The 23,903-nt window shown below is 44.0% G+C and overlaps 1 protein-coding gene across 10 annotated transcripts in view; it reads right to left on the bottom strand.

Moving 5' to 3' along the window:
- smarcd3b (SWI/SNF related BAF chromatin remodeling complex subunit D3b) overlaps positions 1-23,482 on the bottom strand; it is a gene marked incomplete at its 5' end in the record, with an annotated part of 44,472 nt that extends 20,990 nt beyond the window's left edge. For 2 of the 10 annotated variants that reach the window (XM_080489106.1, XM_080489098.1), the window contains one exon: positions 14,572-14,798. Coding sequence is in view for 7 of the 10 variants with exons in the window: in XM_080489097.1 (XP_080345223.1) it covers positions 10,211-10,288 (78 nt within the window). Of the gene's footprint in view, positions 1-10,210; positions 10,587-14,481; positions 14,799-23,143 lie in introns of those variants that run through there. The other 8 variants (XM_080489103.1, XM_080489100.1, XM_080489104.1 and 5 more) reach the window with 8 other exon arrangements.
- Positions 23,483-23,903: the final 421 nt, after the last annotated feature.

Below are 23,903 nucleotides of genomic sequence, written 5' to 3'. Positions count from 1 at the left end.
TTTTTTCCTGAGTAATTATAACCACAAATCCGAATTTCTAAAAATACAACAAAGGAAGCATCAGATCAGTTGGTGGGTTTGAGGTGGTGCGGGCAGAAGTTCTTCTCTCGTCTGACAAAATCGTGAATTACAGCTGCAACAAAGCGTTCCACGTCAGCTCCTGATCCGGCTTGACCTCTCAAAATACAAAGTGCAAACTCATGTTTCACCCCCCTCCTGTTTACGGAGACTTCTGGCAACCCAACAGCCACCAAACAGCACAAGCTTTACGCAATTTGGTGACGACAGCTTACATCTTTCTATCCCGGGTCACACACACCAAGAAATCAGGTTTCTATTGAGGAAATATGCAGCATTCAGGAAACTTTAAACCATTTTAAAACAATCTGCTCCAAGAGGGGAAATCTGCTTTTTTTTTTTTGTCTTGTTTAACGACTCTGGCACTAATTTCATTTAAATACCAGAAACAAGAGCAGCTGAACTGAGAACAATCGTAAATGGTTTTTTTTGTTTATTTTTTATTTTTTTTTGGACTCTTTTCTTGTTTTCTTGTCATCTTGAAACAAAAATCAGCTTTGGCAGCTGAAAAATAGACTAAATTGAGATTCTTCACAGTGAGTAAACACACTGTCTCACACACGCAAGCAAACAACGAAGAAAAAAAAAAAAAGAAAAAAAAAGAAAGAAAAAAATAAGGCGCCTCTTGAACAATGCAAACAGTGTCAGAGCCGGCGGTCTCGCACTCCCGTCCTGACGCTTGGGAACAACTGGGGAAGTCTCACCTGTGCTTGTCACTCCCATGACAACAGCTGCCTGCCTCATTTTATTGTCTGAAACGGAGCGGGAGGGAGAAAGAAAAAAGAAAATACAAATAACATCTGACTCCATCCGGAGTACAGACCTCCCTCCAGCAGAGACACAGAGAATAACCAGACATCTGATTAAAATTAAATGACTTTAACTCTTCAACGCACAGCTCAAAATACATAAAAGTCTTCCCACTCTTCATAATGACTTGTAATCATACCCGGGTACATTTTCTTCAACAGCTTCCTTTAACAGGTCCTCTTTTCTTCTCCATATGCTGGAAGCACCCAAACAACCAGGGACTCGCAGACTCCGAGGTCACAGAGTGGCAATTATCTCTCATATATGAGGAGAAAACACTTGAGAAATTCAGTTTTGTGAAACTGTATTGATTTTGAAAAACATGACCAACGTGTGACAAACACAAAACTGAAGATTTGACAGAAGGAACTTTTATAAATCACGACAGTCTCGCAGTGTGGTTTGGGTTTGAAGGCCCGTCTGAGTGGAGTTTGCATGTTCTCCCTGAATTGACGCATGATTGATGCATTCCCACAACCGATGACATTTATAATCGTTTATTTACACACCTGAGGCAAAGAAAGGCAAAGATTTAGTTTGTTTGTGTTGAAACAGCCCAGGCCGGTGATGCGGCGCCATGTTTATGTTCGAGGTAGCGCATGATGTAATGCAGGCGACAACGGCGTCACAGGGCAAGCAAACAGACTGAAAATGAGATAAATGAAGGAAATGATAGCTATTTATAATTGGATCTCGATATCAGGAATCAGGATATCAGACTTTTCTGTGTGTGGCATCATTTTTCCAATATTGGGCCGATAATCATTGATAATGATGCTTATCGTGCCTCCCAAGAGTGGACATGTGATAAAATGACCTTTTATTGTCAAATATTTCTATCAAAAGGAACCCAGTTGTCACAATGCACATTTTCCACATCACTGCACATTTCAGGATATAAAATGGTAAATCGACAGCACCTCCACAGCTTGATTTGCCCCTCACTGGTTTCCTCCTCCGGTCTCATTAACCCTCTCACTCACCAGTGCAAACGCAGCCAACATTTCAAGGCGCTCGCACTCGGCCGCCAGCGACTCGGGGTTCAGTGTCTTTTCTCGAGGACGCTTCAGCACGTGCTCATTAGCCGGCGATCGAGACACTGACCCTGCGATTAGAGGACAAACCCGCTCTGCACCACAGTCACTCTAAATACTCCTTCTGATTTAATCTTTGCTCAACCTTACTCAAAAAAAAAAAAAAAAGCCAACACACACACAAACCTCCAAGCTTGTGAAGTAGTTTGTGTCCTGGTCGACTTGTAATGTGGAGTGGGTCAAGTTCAACCGTTTACACAACTGTCTGTGCTTATTAAACACATTGGGATGCAAATGAGAAGCTCATTTTATAGTCTTTACATTACTTATCCGGGAAGGACATTAATTAACCTAAAAAGTATTCAATGTCCACATAAAAAGACCCCCCCAAGGCTGGAGCTGAACCCAGAATATTCTCATTGTGATGAACAATACTTGTCTCTAGTGTCGCCCGGAGCTTTAATCAGATTGTTTAATCACCTTCAAGCTGTGATCTCTGCTTGAAGGGTTCGTTTTCTTTTTATTATTTGTCCTATTTTAATCATTCTTATCATGTCTGAGTCTGAGTTATTGTATTTCACATTGTAAAAATTATACCGGCACTGGATACAGTAAAACTTGTAATAATGTCTTATGCTTATACAAACATTAAAATCTGAGCTATTTAAATAAATCCTCTTGTTGAATCGACTTGAAGTGGCTGCTGCGCTATTTTTCCAGGATTAGAGGGGAAACTTGATATGTGAAATAGACAAAGCATTTCAGTGGATCTCACTTTGGAAAATGAGCTGCCGAGGAGCTAAAACCTCAAATCCTTTAGGAGAAGAGTGATCTGACTACTTTCTGTGAACAGGGTCACGTTTGGGCAGTTTGATCGATGCAACGCATCACATTTATTCCGGACTTTATCCAATTTCGCATTTAAAACAGTTTACATGCAGATAAACGGCTTTCGATTAAATGCATGAGATGAAAAACTCTCTTTTAGAAATAAGAGACATAAATTAAAATAAATTGTGGCCGAGTGTTTAAAATAGGCCCTTATGTTTTTATGTCATATTTGAAGGGGACGAAAATGTGCTGTGTAAATACAGCTGTCTCACCTTGAGTGAAGCCACTTGCAATCCCAGTACAAATTAATGTGTGAATATGAAAATCCTTGTGACATAAAGTATGCTGCGGCTCTATTCCTCTACGTCTTTCTATTATTGAAAGCAGCGCATATATGGTGTCAGATATGTGCCTTTTAATGGCCATGTTTTATGTAAAGTGGAGACTTTTTTTAATTTTTTTTTTATTTTTATTGCTGCAAATATGTAAATTCACTTAAGGAGCACTAAACAGGGTTCTGTTTGTGTCTGGGGAATTATTCACAGAAATCATGTAGATGCAAACACAGAAGTTTGTTTTTAAAAGTTTGTGGTTGAAAATAAATGAAGAAATCCTGGCGTTTCTGAAATGGAGGCGGAGCTTTCTTTTTGTGAAAGCAGCTCCCAATTTCAGTTTATCTGATAAAGCGTATAGTTATGGTGAGCTCATGGTCGCCCCGAACCATTTTCTAGTTAGGCTGCTAAAGGTTTAAACCGCCTGAAGAAAGTGGATTCGCTCACTGTCTAATGTTTGTTTCTGTCTCTGTCCTCTGTCTCAAACCAGACATTTCACTCCTTGTATTTGTTTAACGTGCAATGTAATTTCTGCTATATAGATAAAACTGAGTGAACTGAAGCAATGATGGGCGAGTGTCAGACGACGTGAACACCTGGAAGAAACACCGAAAGATTGTGCCTCCATTGCTCGAACATGTGCCACATTTACAAAGTGAATCACTGCATGTGCGTGCTGAGGTGATCTTTAGACCGTCAAACAAACACGCTGGAAACAAACAAAGTGCGGGCCAATAGTCAGCAGGGAGGGCACAATAAGAAAAACCAGATATTGAAGTGCGCCGAAATGCAAATGCACGTGTTCACAAGCAGATTTAATAACCCGAAACAGATTATTGCCACGTATGACAGGCGAAGGCTGACGTATCATGTGCCCTTTGAAATGGACCAGGCAGGAGATCTAGTGATAAGAGGCTCGAGCAGACGCGGCTGTCACTCCGGCGGGGGGAGTTTGCCCCGCCGAGGAGGGGGTGGGGGGGGGGGGGGGGGGGGGGATAGAGGGGATGTAAAGGGTCACCGCAACTGAGAGGGGTCTCGGAGCGGGAGAGGATAAAACAACATATGGTCAGGGCCCCCTGCTCCTGTGTTGTCACCTTGTGGAGTCTTAAGAGGCTCCGTCTTTTACTGTCTGGACAACAACAGGCTTCAGACGGGACTCAGAGCGCGCAGACACCGTCGGCAGCGCCGCTACAACCCGCCGTCTGGAGAAATCCAGCCTCCCGAATAACTGATATAGAAAACCAGAGCTGGATAATGTAAATCTACACACACACACACACACACACACACACACACACACACACACACACACACACACACACACACACACACACACACACACACACACACACACACACACACACAATGAGCGGCACTCTATAATCTGACCTGCTGAACTGACTCCAACACTCTGCCCGGAGCTCTGCCAGCCAGCCAGCAATCGAATCTGCCATGTGGATGGATATCTGAGAAGTGTGTTGGCATCTCTGGGAAGGCTGGAGGGATTTGAAGAGGCCAAACTTAACCCACACTGAACTAAACATATGAATCTGTGGGCTGTTACATGAATGGCCCCTCAAAAGGCTTCGATCGCAGCCCTGAAAGCTAATAAAAAAGAAAAAAAAGAAACTGAGGATGACGTTCCTTCAGCGGGAAACATTTTATATCCACTTCACTGTCACAAAATCGATGCCTACTTTTTGTTATTCACTTTGGTTGTGACACTGAAGCTAAGAGTGCAGCAACAATAGTAAATCAGCATCCAAAATGAGGATTTTTTTTTTTTTTTTTACTTTAACTCAAAACATTGCTTTCAAATGCTTATTTTGAGCCCGTAATCACGGAAATTAATTTGAATGTGTTTGTTGGCTTTCAGTACAACGTTACATGCGTTTTTATCTAATAAAGCTGTTCCACTCTGAGCATCACTTTGATTGTTACCTCTGGACGGGAGGTCATGCGTTCACAGTTGTTGGTGTTGTGATCAAAGACGAACTAATCAAGAAGATTTTCTATTAAAATAGATGAAATACGCATCTTGACCCTCGAGACGAAAACCGGAGAATCTGGATCACGGAGCGAATGAACTTGGCAAATACTCGATTTATTTCGCATCTTCGTTAATTCCGCAAGATTGGGACTATTCATCCGGCGGATGCTGAAGTTTAAATGTGATGAAACTCAGGCGTTCAAACTGAAGTGAATTTTTCAGGCATTTTATTGGAGTATTTATTTTTTTCTGTTAACATTTTACTTCCACTTCCTTGACCACAAATATCTCTGCTTTTTTCAACACAAGTTTTATCACTCCAAGAGTGATCAAGTTGTAACAATAACGGCTGAACGCAAATATATACTCCTATACCTAAAGTTTTTTCTATAGCTTTTACTTAAGTAAATACGTCAAATCAATACTTTTCCTTCACAACTACTTCACAATAACACTTATTTTGTTTTTAAAGAGCGGATTCTTGGTATTTGCTCAGATTTTGTTGCTCCGTGTTTCAGTCTGCATAAATTTGTTGAATTAATTGTATCAGATTCATCTGAGACTAATTCACTTTTCGCCCCTTCAGAAAAAAATTAAAAACCTGAACAAGTTATTCCCCAGTTGATAGCGTTGTTCTATTCTTATTGTTTATTTCACATCTAAATCTGCTTGATGTATTCATAAAAAAACAGAAATGAAAGTTGAAACGTTTATATTTTAAACGTATTAATTGAGAGTTATGTCTATAAGCTGACAGAAAACGCTAGAAAAATGCCAAGGCGACGTCCTCGAATGTTTTGTTTTGTCTGATTAAAAACCTCAGCAGACTCAAAGAGAAGGTGCGAAGTCTTCACATCTCACAAGGTAGAAAATGCAAATATTTGACTTTTAACAACAAAATGGATTGATCAACGAATCACTGCAGCCTCAGCCACCAACTAGTTGGTTTTTTTTATGACTTTTGGACTAAAATTTGATATTTGCGCACATTGTTTACTTTTCTTGATCAAAACTTTTGTACATTTTTGCTTCAACGTCTTTTATTGTGGAAATCCATTGTGGAAAAGTCGTACAGATCAGCTTCTAAATGACAGTTCCCACAGTTTATGTTGCAAGATTTCAAGATTCATCCAATGAAACCTTGCAAACCTTAAACATCGAGCACGGGACTTAATGGACAGAAATAGTGAAAATAGTATCGAGCGGCTTTGTCAGTGAGCTGCAGACGTGTCCATGTGCTGAGATTTTCAGATCCCCGCCGAAACACGGCGGAGGTGAAAGAAACTTGTTCGGACTTTCCGGTACTCTGTATCGTCCGCACATTGTGTGTGTGTGTGTGTGTGTGTGTGTGTGTGTGTGTGTGTGTGTGTGTGTGTGTGTGTGTGTGTGTGTGTGTGTGTGTGTGTGTGTGTGTGTGTGTGTCCTTTTCATAGAGGATCAAACTAATTCATGAAGAAAATCCAGTCGAAGTCAAGTTTGCTCTGTTGTACAATGTCATGTCTCATATCACGATTTGGCTTATCGGGGTTTCCCACACCAGAGTGCTGGGAGGATTTTCCTTTCGCCACAACCCTCGCTGACCTCCACGCCCGCGGGGGGGGGGGGGGGAGACATCACGGGAGGGGAGGAGGAAGAGACGTCAGCCCACCGATCAGCAGGGGCACTGACACTTTACTATGATGCTCAAATCCAAGAAAATAACTTTATAAAGTCTATAAAACAAATGAGAATATATAGTAAAATCCAAAGTAATGTCGGATTTTTTTTCTCTGTTGAAAGAATCTGTCTGCGATAAGAATGCAAAGAAAAGATTTGAACGTCACATTGTGAGCGCAACTGATGATTTACGTGGTCTGAATTGTACATAAAACCACAGACTTCTTTACACTGACAACTGAGAGTAAACATGTACGGGTACATTAATGCAAGTAAGTGACATTTTGAGTACTTGGACTTTTTGGGAGTATTATCATGTATGTCATGTTACTCACACTTGAATGCACTTCATTACTTTTAAAATCATAAAGCACACCCACAATTTGAATTTAACATTCAAACCTTTTGTCGCTAAAGTGTTCATTCTGCTAACAGAGAGAATTCCTTCTTTACATATAGACGTATATTCATTTACTGTCTGGTCTTGTGTATGTATATTCACTGCAGGTACTTTTACATGAATGTACAGACCGTTTCCAAATATGGCGATTAGTCATTTCCACTCCTGCCTGTCAGTCTTTTCCTCCACCTACAAATTTGAGTGAAATTCGGGAGGCCAGAACACGACGACCTTCAGGAGCAACTTCACTTGTGTACGTCTCAGGCGTGTCAAAACATCTGCACTCGTGTGTGTGTGTGTGCATGTGTGTGTGTGTGTGTGTGTGTGTGTGTGTGTGTGTGTGTGTGTTTTCGCATCGAAAGGAAGGAAAACGTCACGGCTCGCCACAAGCGAACAATACTCGCTTTCATATCCCGAAGTATAAATATTTCTCCATTCTGCAGAACACACGGCGAGAAAAACGTGCCGCAACTATTACGAACCAGATTTTTTCCATCTTAAAAAAAAAAAAAAAAAAACGTGTGGGAGACAAAGAGGAGAAGAGGAGGTGGGGGGGACAGGAGAGAAAATAAGCAGGGGGAAATATTTGGCTTGGAGCAGCCCGAGCCTCATCAAGGTTAATTGGTCTGTTGAGAGGACAACGCTCATCTGGCTCATCAATCACCTGCTCCATTGTTTCCTACAGGCTGTCTCAGTGCGCAGGGCTTCAGCGCCGGAGCCCCTGTAATGACCGCTCCTGTCAAAGAGACAATACCTCATCTTGTTACAGTGGATAAATCTCGCCGGTGTCACTCCGCCCGACGTCAGCACTGATTAAAATGGAGTTAGGTCTAAAACCTGAACTCCATCAAACAAAGTTGGGGGACTTTAAGACATAAAAAAAAAAGAAGAAAAAAAAAAGTCTTTGACAAACACACGCTGTCAGTCCCTGCGACCTTCCGGGCGTACTTGAGGAGGTGAGGACGAGATGCCAAGTCTCAGGATCAGCGTGGAGGAGCGAGTTCAGCCGAGGGCACGAACAACAGCGTCTATTTATGACAGCCGTAAGGCCATTGATCACTTTCTTAATTAATCCTATGGAAATCGGCCCGAAACGGCAGTGAAATTGTTCAAGTATTCAAACAGAGAAACGGCACGTACTCAACGGCTAGAAGCTTCTCTGTTGCAACTCATTGATCGTGAGACAATGTAACAATAAACATTTAATCCACTTCATTTTGATTAATCGTCTGAGCTCCAGCTTCGATCTCAGGCTGCACACGGGCCGCAGGATGAGTGGAAGGTGGTTCAAGTTGACTTTACATGGAATAATAAAACACAAAACTCTCCTGCATACAACCCAGATTGGACTTTTCTTGAGAAACACTGTATACTGGAAAATATACCGCGCGTGACTGTTTTATCCTTCTAAGTCTATGACTCCATTAACACTGATCACGCCACATATTGACATGCAAAAGTCCGAAAAAACGAACGAGTTCATAAACCAAACAAGTGAACAGAAAGTCTTTGGTGGAGGAAGTAAGATCCCGTCTCTGGATTGGAAACGATTGTGAGACTTCGCTTTATCAAGATGGTGAAAGTTCTTTTCCCTGCATTTCCAAGCATCATTGTCTCTCCCAGATTGAAGGATTTTCCTTCACAGGACGGCGACTAAATATCGTTTCGTCCAAAAGAGTCCATGTATCAAACAAGCAGTCTGAACTCTGTTTTTTTCCCTTCACTCCGTCAATAGTGTGAGAAAACAGCACTGAGGAAATATCACAGTCGAGACCCGGAGTCTGTAACCTTTCCCATCAAGAGAGGCGGTTTTTTTTTTTGTTACTTCACGCCAAAATAAAATTCTTCTGGAGCCACGAAATCTGTTTAATCATAAAACATCACACAGCTTATAGTTATTTATGTGGTTTTGCTAAACGTAGATCCATATCATGACGACCATTTAGAATCTGGTCTAGACTTTTAGCAAACTGGATAATGGAGATAAGAAGAACAAATACGTGGAATTTTACAAACGTTGTTATTCCGATGATTTGCTGTCATTAATAGTCGGTAAAAGCTAAATGAATATAATCGCTAAGTAGCAATAAATATTTGAAATATAAAAAGGGAAAAGGACTCCTGAATGAACAGAAGCGCATGGCTTCATTTTTAGGCTCACAGTTCTAGTTACACTATCGAGTCAAAGTCAAACGTGGTAAAAGTTCCAACATGAGGGAGAACCTCACGTCGCCCTTGAAATCAGAACAGAACCACTCATGAGGCTGGTGCGCCGTTTTTAAAGCGCAGGGTAACAGTTGCCTAACCTCTAACCACCAGCAACACTTGACTTGACATTTCACGCTCGCCTCACATGAATGGGCCGATTGTTCTGTGTGATTTCCAGGATCTGGCCGCCTGCCTCTTCTCCATCCACCGCGCTACGTCCTTCTTCATTTATAATTGTCTTTGTGACCTTACAGGTTCAAATGCTTCCACAAACGACGCGCCGCCAGGAAAAGCTCCTCCGACTGTGTTGTTTTGAGTGGACTCGTCATTTCCCTCCTCTGTCTGTCTGTGACTCCCAGAGAAGCATGCTCAGTCTGCTCCTCCGTCAGCCAAAGGGGGAGCTGGCTGCTTTTCTCCCTCCTCCTCCTTCTCCTCCTGCTGCTGCTGCTGCTGAGCTTCTATTTCTACAGTTTTCCTTTTTTTAAAAATCTATATCTATGCGACTGTGTTAGAGATCCTCTGCTCCCCATCCTTCTCAGCTCCATCCATCCATCCATCCATCCATCTAGTCATCCATCCAGGCTGCTCTACTTCTCAAGCCGTCTCCGAACAGGCTGAGATCCAGAGAGAGAGAGAGAGAGAGAGAGGGAGAGGTGGGGAGGGAGGGAGGGAGGGAGGGGGGCTGGAAATAACCTTCACATGGCCAAGCTTTTACCCAGCTATCTCTCACACACAGACCGCCACTGCTGCTGCTGCTGCTGCTGAGGCTGCGCCGACTCACACACACACACACACACACACACACAAACAGAGAGACGATGCATGCCAGAGCCCAGCTCCGTTCACAGGAAAGACGGACAGCGCCACTCACCACTCCATGGACCAGGAACTCAAACAGTTTGCTCTTGGTGGCTTTCCTGGCTCCCCCCGCCGTCTCCTCCGTAGCCATTTGCTTAGTCCCCTCCGTTCACCCCGCTATGTCTCCCCTTCTCCTTCTTTTGTCTTTCCCTCTCCCTTCTCCCAGCCTCCTGTTCCCCTCCCCTGCTCCACTTTCCTTCTCTTTGTGCTCTCCTTTTCAGCACTGCCTGTCCCTGACTCTCCTTCTCTCTCTCTCTCTCTCCTTCTCTCTTCCCTCCCTCTCCTCCCTCTGTTTTGAATGTGCAGCAGGGCCGTGACTGTCTCTCACTGTGTCTCGCTCACTTTTTAGTTGAGCTGCCTTTCAGGAGCCCTGCACGTCGCTTGGAGGTGGGGGTGGTGGTGTAGAGAGGGGAGGGATAGAGAGAGAGAGAGAGAGAGAGAGAGAGAGGAGAAGCCATGCGGGGGTCTGGCAGGGGGGTTTCAGCCAGCCCACCATGCCGCTCCCCAGCACAGCTGTTGCATTCCTTTGGTAGATAAGAGCATGCAGCACAGTGAAGCTGCCATTTGGTCTGAACCGCGAGGGGGGCTGGGGAGCCATTCCTCTGCTGCAGCCCCTCTCCCTCCCCCCTCCCCTGTAGTGACCAACCCGGAGGCCAGAGCCGGCTCACACACACACACACACACACACACACACACACACACACACACACACACACACACACACACACACACACACACACACACACACACACACACACACACACACACACACACACACACACACACACACACACACACACACACACACACACACACACACACACAGAGAGCTGAGAGCTGAGAGTCTGGGCTCATTCTCAAAAAAAGGACATTGGGCTCTTAAAGGGGCCACGCCGCATCTCATTAACGCATGTGGAAACTGCCTTATATGAAGCGGGGTTAATGACGAGGATGAGTGATAATTCAAAGCCCAGCCACTTCAGAGAATTGATCACACACTTGTGTGTTCTCGGAAGCCTCTTCAACAGAAGGCAACAGGGCCAAGTCAAGAGCACCTTCACTTCCTGTGCTTCTGTCAAGGTGCATTCGTAGGTTACAACCGTTTCCTCATTAGCTTTTACCTTTCACCCAGTAGTCGTCCGCGGCGGGCTGCACTCCGGCAGTGGCTACACTGTCATGGCAAACAAACAGGCCGGCCTGAGCAGCAAGGTGACTGTGTCACTTGACATGTAATTAGGTTGTGATTTTCCCTCCGCAGAAACAAGAAACACCCCCGACTCAAACAACAATGAAAAAACCCAGATACACCATCACTTCACTGACAGAGGCAGCGAAGAAAAGAGTCATTGAGGAGTTGTTTCTGTGCTTTTCCACGTTGTGACGTAACACGCTGTCCCACAGTCTAATTACACACACACATGATCCCTCGCCCGTCGGCACACAGGTCATTACTCCGGCTAAAACCACGCCACGCTAAAGATTATGACTCTTTCAAGCCTGCTCCGTCGCCCGGGCTCCTCGTCCTCTCCCTCCTCCTTCAGTCAGATCAGAGGATTGAAATATTCATGAGGTTATTTGAATGACAAAGGAGGTGAAGTGGGGCAGACTCAAATAGGGGGCTTGGCTTCGTGACACATGAAGGCAAATTGTCACAGTTATTGTTTCCACTTCCTCTTGTTCTGCGGGTGCAAAGAACAGTGGAAAAGTGTCGGAGCGGGTGTCAGAGTAGGAAAAAAAAAACTGATCTTCACAGAGTTTGAACAGTCAATTAGCACTGAATCTCTTTTTTTTAATGGGGCACGTTTTAGGTTATCAAACCTGCTGGCTCCACTCTTGAACAACATTGACCGTAAAACCGTGCAATCGTGGGCAGCTGCTTTCTGGGTGTGTGACCTCTAGTTCAGAGGTCATGACCTTCTGGAGGATGCACTGTGTCTCAAATTCAGACCCACGCTAGTCTCACACAACCTCGTACACATGAGGGGGAAGTAGCAGCAGTCTAAAAATGACTCCCCCCCCACACACACACTCCGCTCAGCAGTTCTTATGATGAAGATATTGATAAGAAAAGTGGGCTCTGCCACGCTTCTGACAGGTCGCAAGCATTAGTCTGCATGCTGGTGACACCTGCTGTCCAGATGGGGGTACTGCTGCTTTCAAACTGCGAAGTTTAAAACTGTCTAGACCTTCACCCATTCAGTTCTTCCTCGAGCCATCTTCCCCGGGGCCAAAAGCAGCAGCAGAATCAGTCCTTTGCTCCGGTGGGGGGGTTGGGGGACTTTTCATTACACATGTTGTGGAACTGTATTAATCACTCAAAGGTGTGAGTCTCACTTTTCTACAAGGTTATAAGCTCAGCTCTGAGGAGCTCGTGTTCGCTGTGTCAATCTCCCGTTCCTCCGGCAGGGACACATTGGGCGTTCAACGATAACAAAGAGATCCAGCAGCCCGGGCGGCCATGCTAAAGAGAGGCTTGAGCGCAGCAGTACCCCCTGCTGGAGCCCCATCATCTCCCTCACCAAAGCCAGTCAGGCTCACCAAATGGTAATGTCCTAGTGTAGCAGGCAGGAGGGGGCAGGGGGAGGCAGAGGGGGGGGCTAGCAGGGGGTAAGGGAGCTGCAGTAGTGTTAATAATGACCAAGAGGGGGAGCAAACAAGCGTCCTGAGGTGGCAGAGAGCCTCAGTAGAATAAATCCCAATCAACACAGAGTATGAACTCCTAAATACAGCAGATGAAACACAGCTAAATATTAATTAAGAACAGATTTTTTTTTTTTAATTCCAATAAATTATTTGCCTCAATTGTTTTTTTTTTAATCTACACTTCCTCATTTAGCCACGCGAGGGAGACAAAGAGCTCACCACACATACAGCACAAGACAGGAACCAGTCTGTTTTCTACTCTGCAATAAATACCAGCTGCCCCATCAACTCCTCAACAAAAGACAATGTACAAGATCCCAGTAAATACTGGAAGCATTCGCTCATTCATAAAAGCCATGATAAAACCTTCAGAATGACAATCTGAGCGAGCAAGCAGAAATAGTGATATTACATATTCATGGAAGTGGAAAATCCTTCCCCACAAGTCAGTATTCATAAAAAACACAATTCGATGTGCACATTTTTTAGAGATACAAGACAGAGAAAAATACTTCAGAACTTGATACTGGTGCAGAAGAATAATACCTGAAAGTGACTTCACCAATTTATCCATTATGAAAATAGCAATAATTTACTGTACCGTCTATTATCTTATGAATGAACTGGCGATTCCTAATCTAACAAGTGTATGTAGTCTGCATCTGTTCATAGTTCATAGTTTTCATTCCTTTCGTACAAATTTGTAATAAATTCAGTCCTAAAACTTTAAGTTTTAATGGGATAATTTCACTCCAATCATTAAATTTTGTCAAGATTTCTGTTTGTTAAAGTAAAGTAAAGTATAAACCACTAAAAAAAATCCCCGATTGGTGTTGAATGTGATAAATTCCTTCACAGTCCTCATGAAGAGGGTCGAATGTGAAGAAAGCTTCGTGAGAAGACATTTATTCAATTCACACTATAATGGTTTGTTGGCATACGAGTTTGTAGTCACACTAAATAGAACAGCAACTTCTTCAACAGCCTATTTAACACAATCTAAGGTTAAGACATGTGAATATTGTCCACTTCTCTCAACAAGGTTTTACGTTACAGCATTGACATTGATTGACATTCATTAAACTCTTTATAGAGCAAAACTAAAATATATGAGTAAATTCAACATTTTGACTCGAAGGTTTTTGCTAAAGTCAGTATGAAGATACATCATTAAATGTCAATTATGAAAACAAATGTCTTGCAGAGACAAAAACACTGAGGAAAATAACACATATTTAACCGTTTTTAGGGAAAAAATGGGTTTTAGCCAATCTCAAACAGTTTTTGTTTCGTACAATTGTCCTACAATACATTGTGTTATTTACAAAAAAGTACTCAAAATATGATTAACACTGTTTAAAAATAGAAAGTTAAAACACTAGAAAACACAAAAAAAGCCAGCGATGTCAATAACTATTATTACATTTCTCCTCTTTAATTACCATTTACTTTGACGCACCATTTATTAAAGCAGGTCACCAATAAGAGATTAACTGCTAATCTCACTCAATTCCTTAAGAAATATCTGCGTGCGAGGATTTTCGTTGCAGCCTGACGTCAGTGTTTACACGGAGCTGAAAGAAAAGGAAAGAAAGAGGAAATCCTCAGCGAAGTGGTTTTGGCCTTGTATTCTACACTCACCTCGCAGAATGAGGAAAAAGGGGAATATTGTCAGAGAAAAATGTCACGCTGGAGTCTCACGTTCGGCTCCCAGTGGCAGCGTTTACATACCAGAAATCATGAACCTGCCCTCGTCAACGTTATTGTCACGGACAGATGGGGCGCACAAGGGGGAATCCAGACTGTACCGAGGGCACGAGGGGAAGTCTGATTCCCTCCCCACTGCTGGGCCTCTCTCCTCTCTTTCTTCAGTTTAAGAGCCGCAGACAAAACCCAGCTCAAGCTGCTTAAAGGCCAGAGCTCTCGGAAAAGCTACTCAATAGCCATCAGCCGGCATCAAAGAGACTGTACAAAGCACGCAGGCCCGCACCTTCGCCGAGTGCGGATTAGCCAGCAGAGAAGTGCATCTCAGCAGTGATTTCTTGCAGCTAGGCACATGTAATGAAGAGGAACCTGCAGAGAAAGAGAGAGAGAGAGAGAGAAAAAAAAGAAAGTCTCCCATGACGGCCGCTTGATAATAGAGCATCTGTTGATATTTGGTGATCAAAGCGATTTTGGACAATGCGATGCGAGGCGGCGAAGGCTCGCACAAAGCCGCTCTCTTCCCGCAGATATTTCTGTTGTGGAGGTATGTTAAGTACCTCACCTAAGAAGCTGCAGATAAGGAGTTTAGAGTCGACCTTGGGTTTCAGGGGCCCGTTTGGGACAAAGCATCTCTATCCGGGCGCCGTTTACGCTTGGGCTCCCGCCGCTCTGAAAGAAGCGGGCATTGTGGGAGCAGATGGGAAGACGACGCAGCCGTAATGAGCCAAGTTTCTCCCCGCGAGCGACACACAGGCTCGCCGGGAAGAGCCCGGAGCGGTACCTGCTCCGGGGCCATTTCCTGTTTGCTGTAGCCATGACAACGGGATAATCTGCACCCGCGTTTGGGGCTCAGCGACCAATCAGGGGGAGAGGCACGCCGACTTCGACCACTTCAAAACTGGAGCAGCAGCTGGCGAACTGAGCAGAGGAACTATTTCAGAGACGAACTGTAAGAGTTGGGAAAGAAGGGCGAGAGAACTAACTCACTGCTGGGTTAGTCATGGCTGAGGTCACCGGGATCAACGCTGACACAAACACAGTGAAGGAAAGAAAGAAAGAAAGAAAAAAGAAAGAAAAACTCCACAGGATGAAATATAAAAACTGGCAGGACGCTCTGTGTAATTCCTCCAGCTCAAGCTCTCTCGCTCTCTCTTCTTTCCTACGCCGCATCCAAAAAAGCTGCTTCAGCCCCAATCTTTCAGCGCCGCTCTGCTCGCTCAGGATGGGAGAGAGAGGCGACAGATCGAGGGCAGAACTGAGAACTGAGAGCGGGAACGAGACGGCGAGGCACGCCGCCACGTCTGGTCATCGGTCGGGAGATGAAGAGCCGATTGTTCTGTCCAAGAACGCCCCGGGAGATCTGTGAACACTCGGCTCAGACCGGCTTTCCAAAACACTCACTGATCCACATTAGCCTGTTTGTATGAAAATGTCAAATATATTCATTATATATTATATATTCACATCTGAAATGATCTGCAATGTTGGTTCAGCATTGTAGAAATGTATTGTTCAATGGACATTTGTTTTCATCGAGAAGTCAGACGACGATTCCGGGAAAAGCTCCTGGTGAAAGTGACCTTCTCTTTAGTTTTTTTTTTTAAAAAGATTGACAGGTTTATATTTTTAGAAAAAAAATCGATGCTGCGCTCTGTGACTCCACCGTACCAGTGAAACACGAGACGCACAAACTGGGCTCTCGCATCATACAATACAACCCGATAAAGACGGGATTTAACCGTTTGTGCAGCGTCTTTTGGAAGCGGCGTTGCTTTTGCCGGCTGGATGTTTATGCAACCGTGTGTGGCGCCTTCAAAGTCCAACAACATCTGACGGCTTCTAGGTTCTGTAATTCCAATGAAAGCAAGTCAGTCCAGATGTAAAGAGAGAAGACTCCATTATTGCTTTAAATCCCTTAAAATGAACATGTACCGCCCACCAGATAGACGAGATCAAGGTCTTCTGAATTCATTTGGGTTAAGTGGCACGCAGATGGTGACAACCGTCATACAAAAAGAAGAAGAGGTTCCCATGACAGGCCACTGGTCCACAATGTGCAATAACATGCACTCGCACACAATCGTTAAATGAGGATGAGGCAAACCGCAAGGTTTGATGTAGGTTTCCGTACAGTATATAGTACATAAACTACAGGTTGTATTCGTTCTTAAATCAACTACAATTTAAAATGGTAGACAATTTTTAGCCAATCATCTTTTCTTTAAGATTCATTTTTGGATTCAAACTGTTTTGGTCATTTTAATAATTCTTTGCCATTTTAGCCGTGTTCAGTAAATTGGCTTTTTTTTTTTTTTTAAACTCATAATAAGATATTCGAGTGAAAGTTTCTAAACTTTTATGGTTGAGTTTGAAATATTTTAGCCATTTTAGCATTTTTTTTTCATAATCTTCATGCTGCCTCGTTCTTTTTCGTTGTGCCGTGGCCACTGTCTGATGGCTCTGTAGCTCCGACTAGTGGCGGGCAGGCACATTGACAGTGACGCGGCGCCTCGCACCGGGATGTCGCCAGCAAGGGGTTGAGCGTTTAGCCGCCTCGCGGACCAGTCACACACAGAAATGAGGCGGTTTGAAAACGTTGCACAGCCGCAGCCATTTTCCTAAAAAATCAAAACCGCCGTTAAAAGAAGAAAGCTTCTATTTCGGCTGAAGACGTGTCGTAAACAGGAACCGAGCTACATAACGGCTGCTTTAAATCCCAGAGAGAAAACGCACACGGTTTCTAACAAGTTCATTGAAATGAGCTGATTCATTAGGCAAACCCCTTTTAAAAGAAGGAAATGTTCAGGTGAGGCTGCATGAGAGTTGATGAGAAACGCCCACTAGCGCAGCCATGAGTCATCAGACATTCAATACTGTTTTCCACAAAAAGAAAAGCATTCCATTTGATGCCGGAATACATGGAAAAGGTTTCTTTCAGACCACAAATGTGGTACAGATCAAAAGATAAATAAACATTCACTGGATAACTGAAGTAATGTATATTTCATCCTATCGGGTCTTTACATTCCGGTGAGACGACGTCGTGCGTTCACAAATGCTTCGAGAAAAACATTTGCACGTTAAATGATGGCGAAAAGCCACAACGGCACACTTGTTCACAAAGATGAGGCGCGGATGAAGCCAACACGGCCGCTCTATCTCACACTTTAAGAAAATCCTTTTGCTGCCTCCCCCACTATAAATAATTAAGAACTTTTCCAGCCAAAATGGCACATTGACATTTATTCACATTTATATGTGTGAACAGCAGCTCTGCTGTCTACACACACACACACACACACACACACACACACACACACACACACACACACACACACACACACACACACACACACACACACACACACACACACACACACACACACACACACACACACACACACACACACACACACACACACACACACACACACACACACACACACTGCAGCTCGTAAATGTTCGACTGCACCAAACTCCACACACACACACAGCACGGCGCGATATCGAGCGTGAGCGTCTAATTGGGTCAAACCATCCACTCGCTGAACTGGAGCACCACCAGGACGCAGACAGTTTGTCTCAGAGCCCAGAGCACAATCTCATTACCTGCATTGTAAATGGGAGCAATAAACGCCTTAAAAAGCAATATACAAGAGTCCAAAAAAAACAGATATACACACACACGTATGCATCGAGTGAGGGCTTCAGGTATTATAGCAGCGATTAAAAAAAGAAAAAAGAAAAAAAAGCTTGATAATCTGTTGTTGGGCAGAGAGGGCCACATGTGAAATTAGGTTACAAAGAGGGCTTAAAATCTATAATCTCACAGGGCAGAGTGAAAATGGAGTTTATTGGAGAAATTAATCTGTATTTGTGGCGTTTTGAAAGAGCCGTGTGTCGCATACTCGCAATGTGCAAAACTTGCCTAGAAGCTTTGACTAATTACTTTTTTTTTTTACGAGTGAATGTCCCGCTGTTGCATTTAAAATGTAAAATGATGTAATAGGTGTTAATTGTAAAGATATCCAGCTTCTTTAAATCGTACAAAAAAACACAGAAAAGTAGCAGCCGATGTGATTTTCCTCCATTCATTTCTTTTGAAACCAGGACTGAAATCACAACTTAATGATAAAAATCACACTCCGTTCCAGCCCGGCTGGCCAATAAAATCATTAATTTTTCAGCGTTTAACAGGAAGCTCATTTGTTTCCAGGGTAACACACAGAAACTGAGCCAACACATTCCTCATCAGCCCCCCCCCCCCCCCCCCCCCCAAAAAAAAAGAAAAAGGAAGTGCTCCATTGTCCATTTATCCCTGCAAATAACACAAAACACAAAGCCAGCGAGCATTTAATTGGGTGACATACTATTTAGGAAACAGAGCCAGTGTGTGTGTGTGTGTGTGTGTGTGTGTGTGTGTGTGTGTGTGTGTGTGTGTGTGTGTGTGTGTGTGTGTGTGTGTCCAGTCTGATTAATCGGTTTCACTGCGGGAGGTGTGAGAAACAGTGCGAAAAATAAGTTTGACAAACTCATGAGAGGCTCTGTCGGACCTTGATGCGTGTCCCAATGAGAATTTCAAACATGAGTGAACACAGTGACTGAGGGGTGTGTGCGTGTGTGTGTGTGTGTGTGTGTGTGTGTGTGTGTGTGTGTGCGTGTGCGTGTGCGTGTGCGTGCCAGGTCGAGCATTCAGAGGGCTGTGAAAAGGAGCTGGTCCTCTGATCCCCGATCAGACCTCAGAAGCTGTGACGGCCCCTCGCATACTAATGGCTCTGTTCTTTCTACTGAAGAAAGGAATATCTGTGCCAGAAGCTGGGTCAGGGAAGACTGCAGTTCTAGCTCGGCTATTCTGGTTCCGGAGACCTATTTCTTTTTTTTCTTTTTTAACAGAAAATGTCAGCTTGAGAAAGCATCTCGCTCCTCACACTCAGTCAAATCACGGTGCAACGAGGAAAACGTGGAAGCTCCCGAGGAATGCAATGTGTATCGTACGCGGGCAAACTCCCTGGAAATGTGGGGGAAATCACTTCTGAGACACTGAATCCATGGAAAAACTAACACGTGCGTGCAGCCATTTCTTTCTAAATACCACAGTTATGCAATGCTGTGCGGCGACTATTTGCACCCAAGTGCCCGAATATGATTTGTAAACAGCATCAAAATGAAGAACATCTGAGAGCGCCGTGGAATCAGCAAGTAGCTGAGTCACCAAGTCCTCCATAAGTCAACATCAGACATAAAAGTCAGAGCAGGAAGGAAATGGAGGGGGGGGGGGGGGGGGGGGGGCTTCGACGGGCACATTTACAGTTAATATAGAAGTGCAGTGGTAAAGAAAACCCAGGATCCTGAGTGCTTCTTGCAGCACAGTGACACAGTGAGACGATGGCAGCGTAATTAAATATTGGAATCATGTCTTAAAATGAACGAAAATAATTAATCAAAAAGCTGATAAAGCTGCGTGTGCGTGTGTGTGTGTGTGTGTGTGTGTGTGTGTGTGTGTGTGTGTGTGTGTGTGTGTGAGATTTAATTAGTAGAAGGTTTTAATGAAAACTGAGAATTCTTTAATTTTCACCCAGGGTGTCTATTAGATAATCAACTGGCTCAGCTTTTCCCGTCTGATCAACTTGTCCCGGTGTTTCTATTTAGTCCCTTTATGTCTGTAAATACGGACCTTTACTTGAAATGAGTTATCATAAATAGCTGGTCTACTTGTTAACTGCAGTTTCTATCCAGTACACAAATATCTCTCTTTTAAAGCTGCTGCTGTCTTCATGGGAAATGGGGAAAATTCCCACTTTCCCAGGTGGAAACATGAAGCTATGAACTTCCCACAGGGAAAGTCTTTGGTTTTGGGATTGCTCCTGCAGTGGGACTGACGTTACTCAACCTGACAGCGGTTTTACATCCAAGTTATGAAATGCACTCAGCCTGTGCATGAATAAGCCATTTTCACCTTATTTTGGCACTTCCTCCTAGAAATAAAGGACGACTCTTCCCGCTCAACACTTCAGTGAATTTCCTCTTGGTTGATGTGCGTGACCACTGGGAAATGACATTCCCAGTTGGAAGCTGCATACTGGTTTGATATGTGGACAGAAACTCTAGTTCTGCTTGAAGCCAGAACAACGACTACAATCACGACAACCGGCAAAAGAAAGAGACTTAAAATAGCCCAAACAGCTCCCTCAGTGCGGAGGGTTTCAGGTCTGCGTTCTATACAATGATCGTGTTTCCACCTGCAGCAGCTCGCCTTTCACTCCACGGACAATATGTCAATTATTCACGCACAGGAGATCGAACCGCACAGGAAGCTGCCACACCAGATGCCTCATGAATCGGGTCATCCCCCCCCACACACACACACACACACACAAAATAACATCTCGGATCGTATTTCACTTCGTTACTGCAAAGTTATTTCAAACCTGGTGGCCACAGAGGGGAAGTTAGACGCACACATATGGAGGAAAAATGACCAAAAAACAACTGAAATGCTGCGATGTACTGGAAAATAAACAACAACAACAACGAGAGCCCAGTCAGCGCTGGTGTAAAGAGAAAGAGCACTGTTAATTATCAGAGCAAATGTGTTTGCCATTATTAACACGATACACAATATCGCAGATCCTTTCATTACGTGGCAACTATTACCCGCTAGAACTTACACATTCCATCCCGATAAAGTCGCAGCTGGAAATATTTTCTCTGGACTAATTTCTGTAGCTTATAGCCAAATACAATCTTAACAATTGATTTGGTAAAAGATAAAAGCAACAAACATTTGCTTTTAACATAGTTTGTAGACACAAATGAAACATTTGATCATTTCAATTGTGGATTAAGATTTGCTGTGCTTATGCTATGGATGGATGGATGGATGGATGGATGGATGGATGGATGGATGGATGGATGGATGGATGGATGGATGGATGGATGGATGGATGGACACCAGAAAGCTTTAGGGTTCTACAGAAAATATCTGGAGTTCTGAGGAATGAATCAACTTCAACGTTTGATTTTCAAACAAAATACAGATAAGACGTACAAATGTGAAGGTAAAAGAGTTAATTATTGCAATAAGTTAAACTGATTTAGATTCAAATGTGTTATAATTCCTATGTAGACCAATTAAAATGATCAAAAGGCTTCAGAGACGGACCATATGTGTAATAATATGACAGCCACAGACTAGATATAAAGACTAATACAGCACAAGAGGAGCTTTTCAATACCTTTGGATCAGAACAGCAGCTATAACATGTTATATTATGGAAGAACATCAGGAAGTCCAGAATTCAACCAAAGGTTACTACTTGGCATGAGATGAAGTACGTGTGGCGTGACAAGGCCCAGAGCGGTTCCTCGAAGAACTGCTACACGCAGAAAAGTTAAGAAGAGATGGCCTGTTCATTAAAATGCACTGTCCCGTCCAAATAAACTCCTGAATGAAACGAGGAGGGTGTGTACTGAATACGGCCTGTCCAGCTCCGGGTGTAACTTAAGTATCTCTGTCTTTGCTCTGTACTCCAGAGTCATGGATTACTTTTAGTTTAATTCACGCGGCCGAGGCCGAAACTATTCCTTCAACAAAAAGGATAATGGCTCCTTTATAAGGCCCCGGCTGCAGTCACAGAGAAGATTCAGTTCCAGCCCAAGTGAATATGTTGCTGACTCCTGCGTTACTACAAAAATTAGATTTTCCTTGGGATCAGCAGAAGCAGACCACCCCCCCACCAGTCCCCCACACCCCCCTGCTGATGCTGCTGCCCCCACCTCCCTCCAGGAGATTAACACACTGAAACTGAAACTTTTCCTGCAACATCTAATGCTGTTGCACACTTGTAGGGGGGGGGGGGAACTTGAACGTGTGCATGAAGCAGCGACTGTAAATCAAAGCGGGGGAGGGACGGGACGGAAGAGAGGTAATGAATTAAAGGCATGCAAAAAAAAAAAAGAAAGAAAAAAAGGATGGATGGTGCGCACTGTCTGCGGGGGCTTCAGTTCAGTCTCTCTCTCTCTCTCTCTCTCTGTCTCCACTCCTCAAGTGTCTGTTTCCCACACCAGTCAAGGTTAACAAGCCGCTCTGGCTGGTGTCTGCGTCGGCTGCAAAAACCGGGGAGGGGTGGAGGAGGAGGGGGGGTGGAGGTGGAGGTGGAGGGGGGGCGGCGAGGTGCTGCAACTACACACTGACTGTGATGATGCAGACAGGCGACTGAAGCCTGAAATACCCCCTCCCTCCCCAAAAAAACCAAAAAAAAAAAAAAACCCTACATCAACCAACAACACTGATCAAGCCTGAGAGGGGGAAAAAAAAAAAATGAACCACGAGGTGGAAATTCTCCCCGCAGATTAGAATAGGAAGGGGGAAAAAAAAAAAACTGAGGCGCACAATAAATGAGAGCGAGACGAGGAGAGAACTCTCCGGTGCGCACTGATCCTGCTGCTCGGAACAGAAAACACAAGACAGGAGAGTTGCAATGGTGGATGCGGACACAGAAGCAGGGGGGGAAAAAAAAAAAGAAAAAAAAAAAAGGCAAAGTGATGAGGAATCAAACAAACGCGGTAATGTAACACAAGGTAGCAGAAGCGTCCATACCTTTCTCTCCATCACTATGCTCTCTCTCTCTCTCTCTCTTTTTTTTTTTTTTTTTTTTTTCTAGATCGACTCAACAACAGCAACTGTCGGATGTGTCTGTGTGCAGCTGTCCGGTCCGGCGCGGCGTGCAAAAGCTTTAACTTCCTCACGGCGTTCACACACAGCGGCGGTCTGTCCTCCCTCACTTCCCCATTACTGGACAGCCGAGGAGACTTATTAGCGCTGGCCTGTGGGACGCCGAGCCGGGGATGGAGCCAGAGCCCGGATTGGTGAAGCCTTGTTCGGGAAGGGAAGCAGGAGCGCAGGCGCGGTGTCTGCTGGAGATCATGAAAAATCACCCAGTGGCAGGGAGTGTCTGCAAATTATCACCAGCAAGCGTTCTGCTTGAATTCGGTTTCTTTTTTCTGCTTTATTATTATTATTATTATAAAAAAAAAATTAAAAAAAAGAATATTCATTCAACTAGACACACACGGCGATGACACCTCATCCTGCGCACAAAGAATGTTGGCTTTATTATAATGTGTGAGTGAAGTGGAAGAACAAAAGAGGTGCAGGTTAAAACCTTTTCACAGCAACAAAGGAGCTCCAACTGATCCCTAAGCACAAAAACAGACCTGGACCACTTTCTGAATAAGATCACATCATGGTTTATTAAGACAAACAAACAAAGCCAGAATGAACCATATTCATCATTCAAACAAAATTATTGATTCTTGGTGTTCATACTGTTTTCTACAGAACAATACCAGGGCCACTC

The sequence above is a fragment of the Lipophrys pholis genome, assembly GCF_963383615.2.
Source record: "Lipophrys pholis genome assembly, chromosome: 20".
Classification (NCBI taxonomy): domain Eukaryota; kingdom Metazoa; phylum Chordata; class Actinopteri; order Blenniiformes; family Blenniidae; genus Lipophrys; species Lipophrys pholis.
This window is presented reverse-complemented; position numbering and strand designations above follow the sequence as displayed.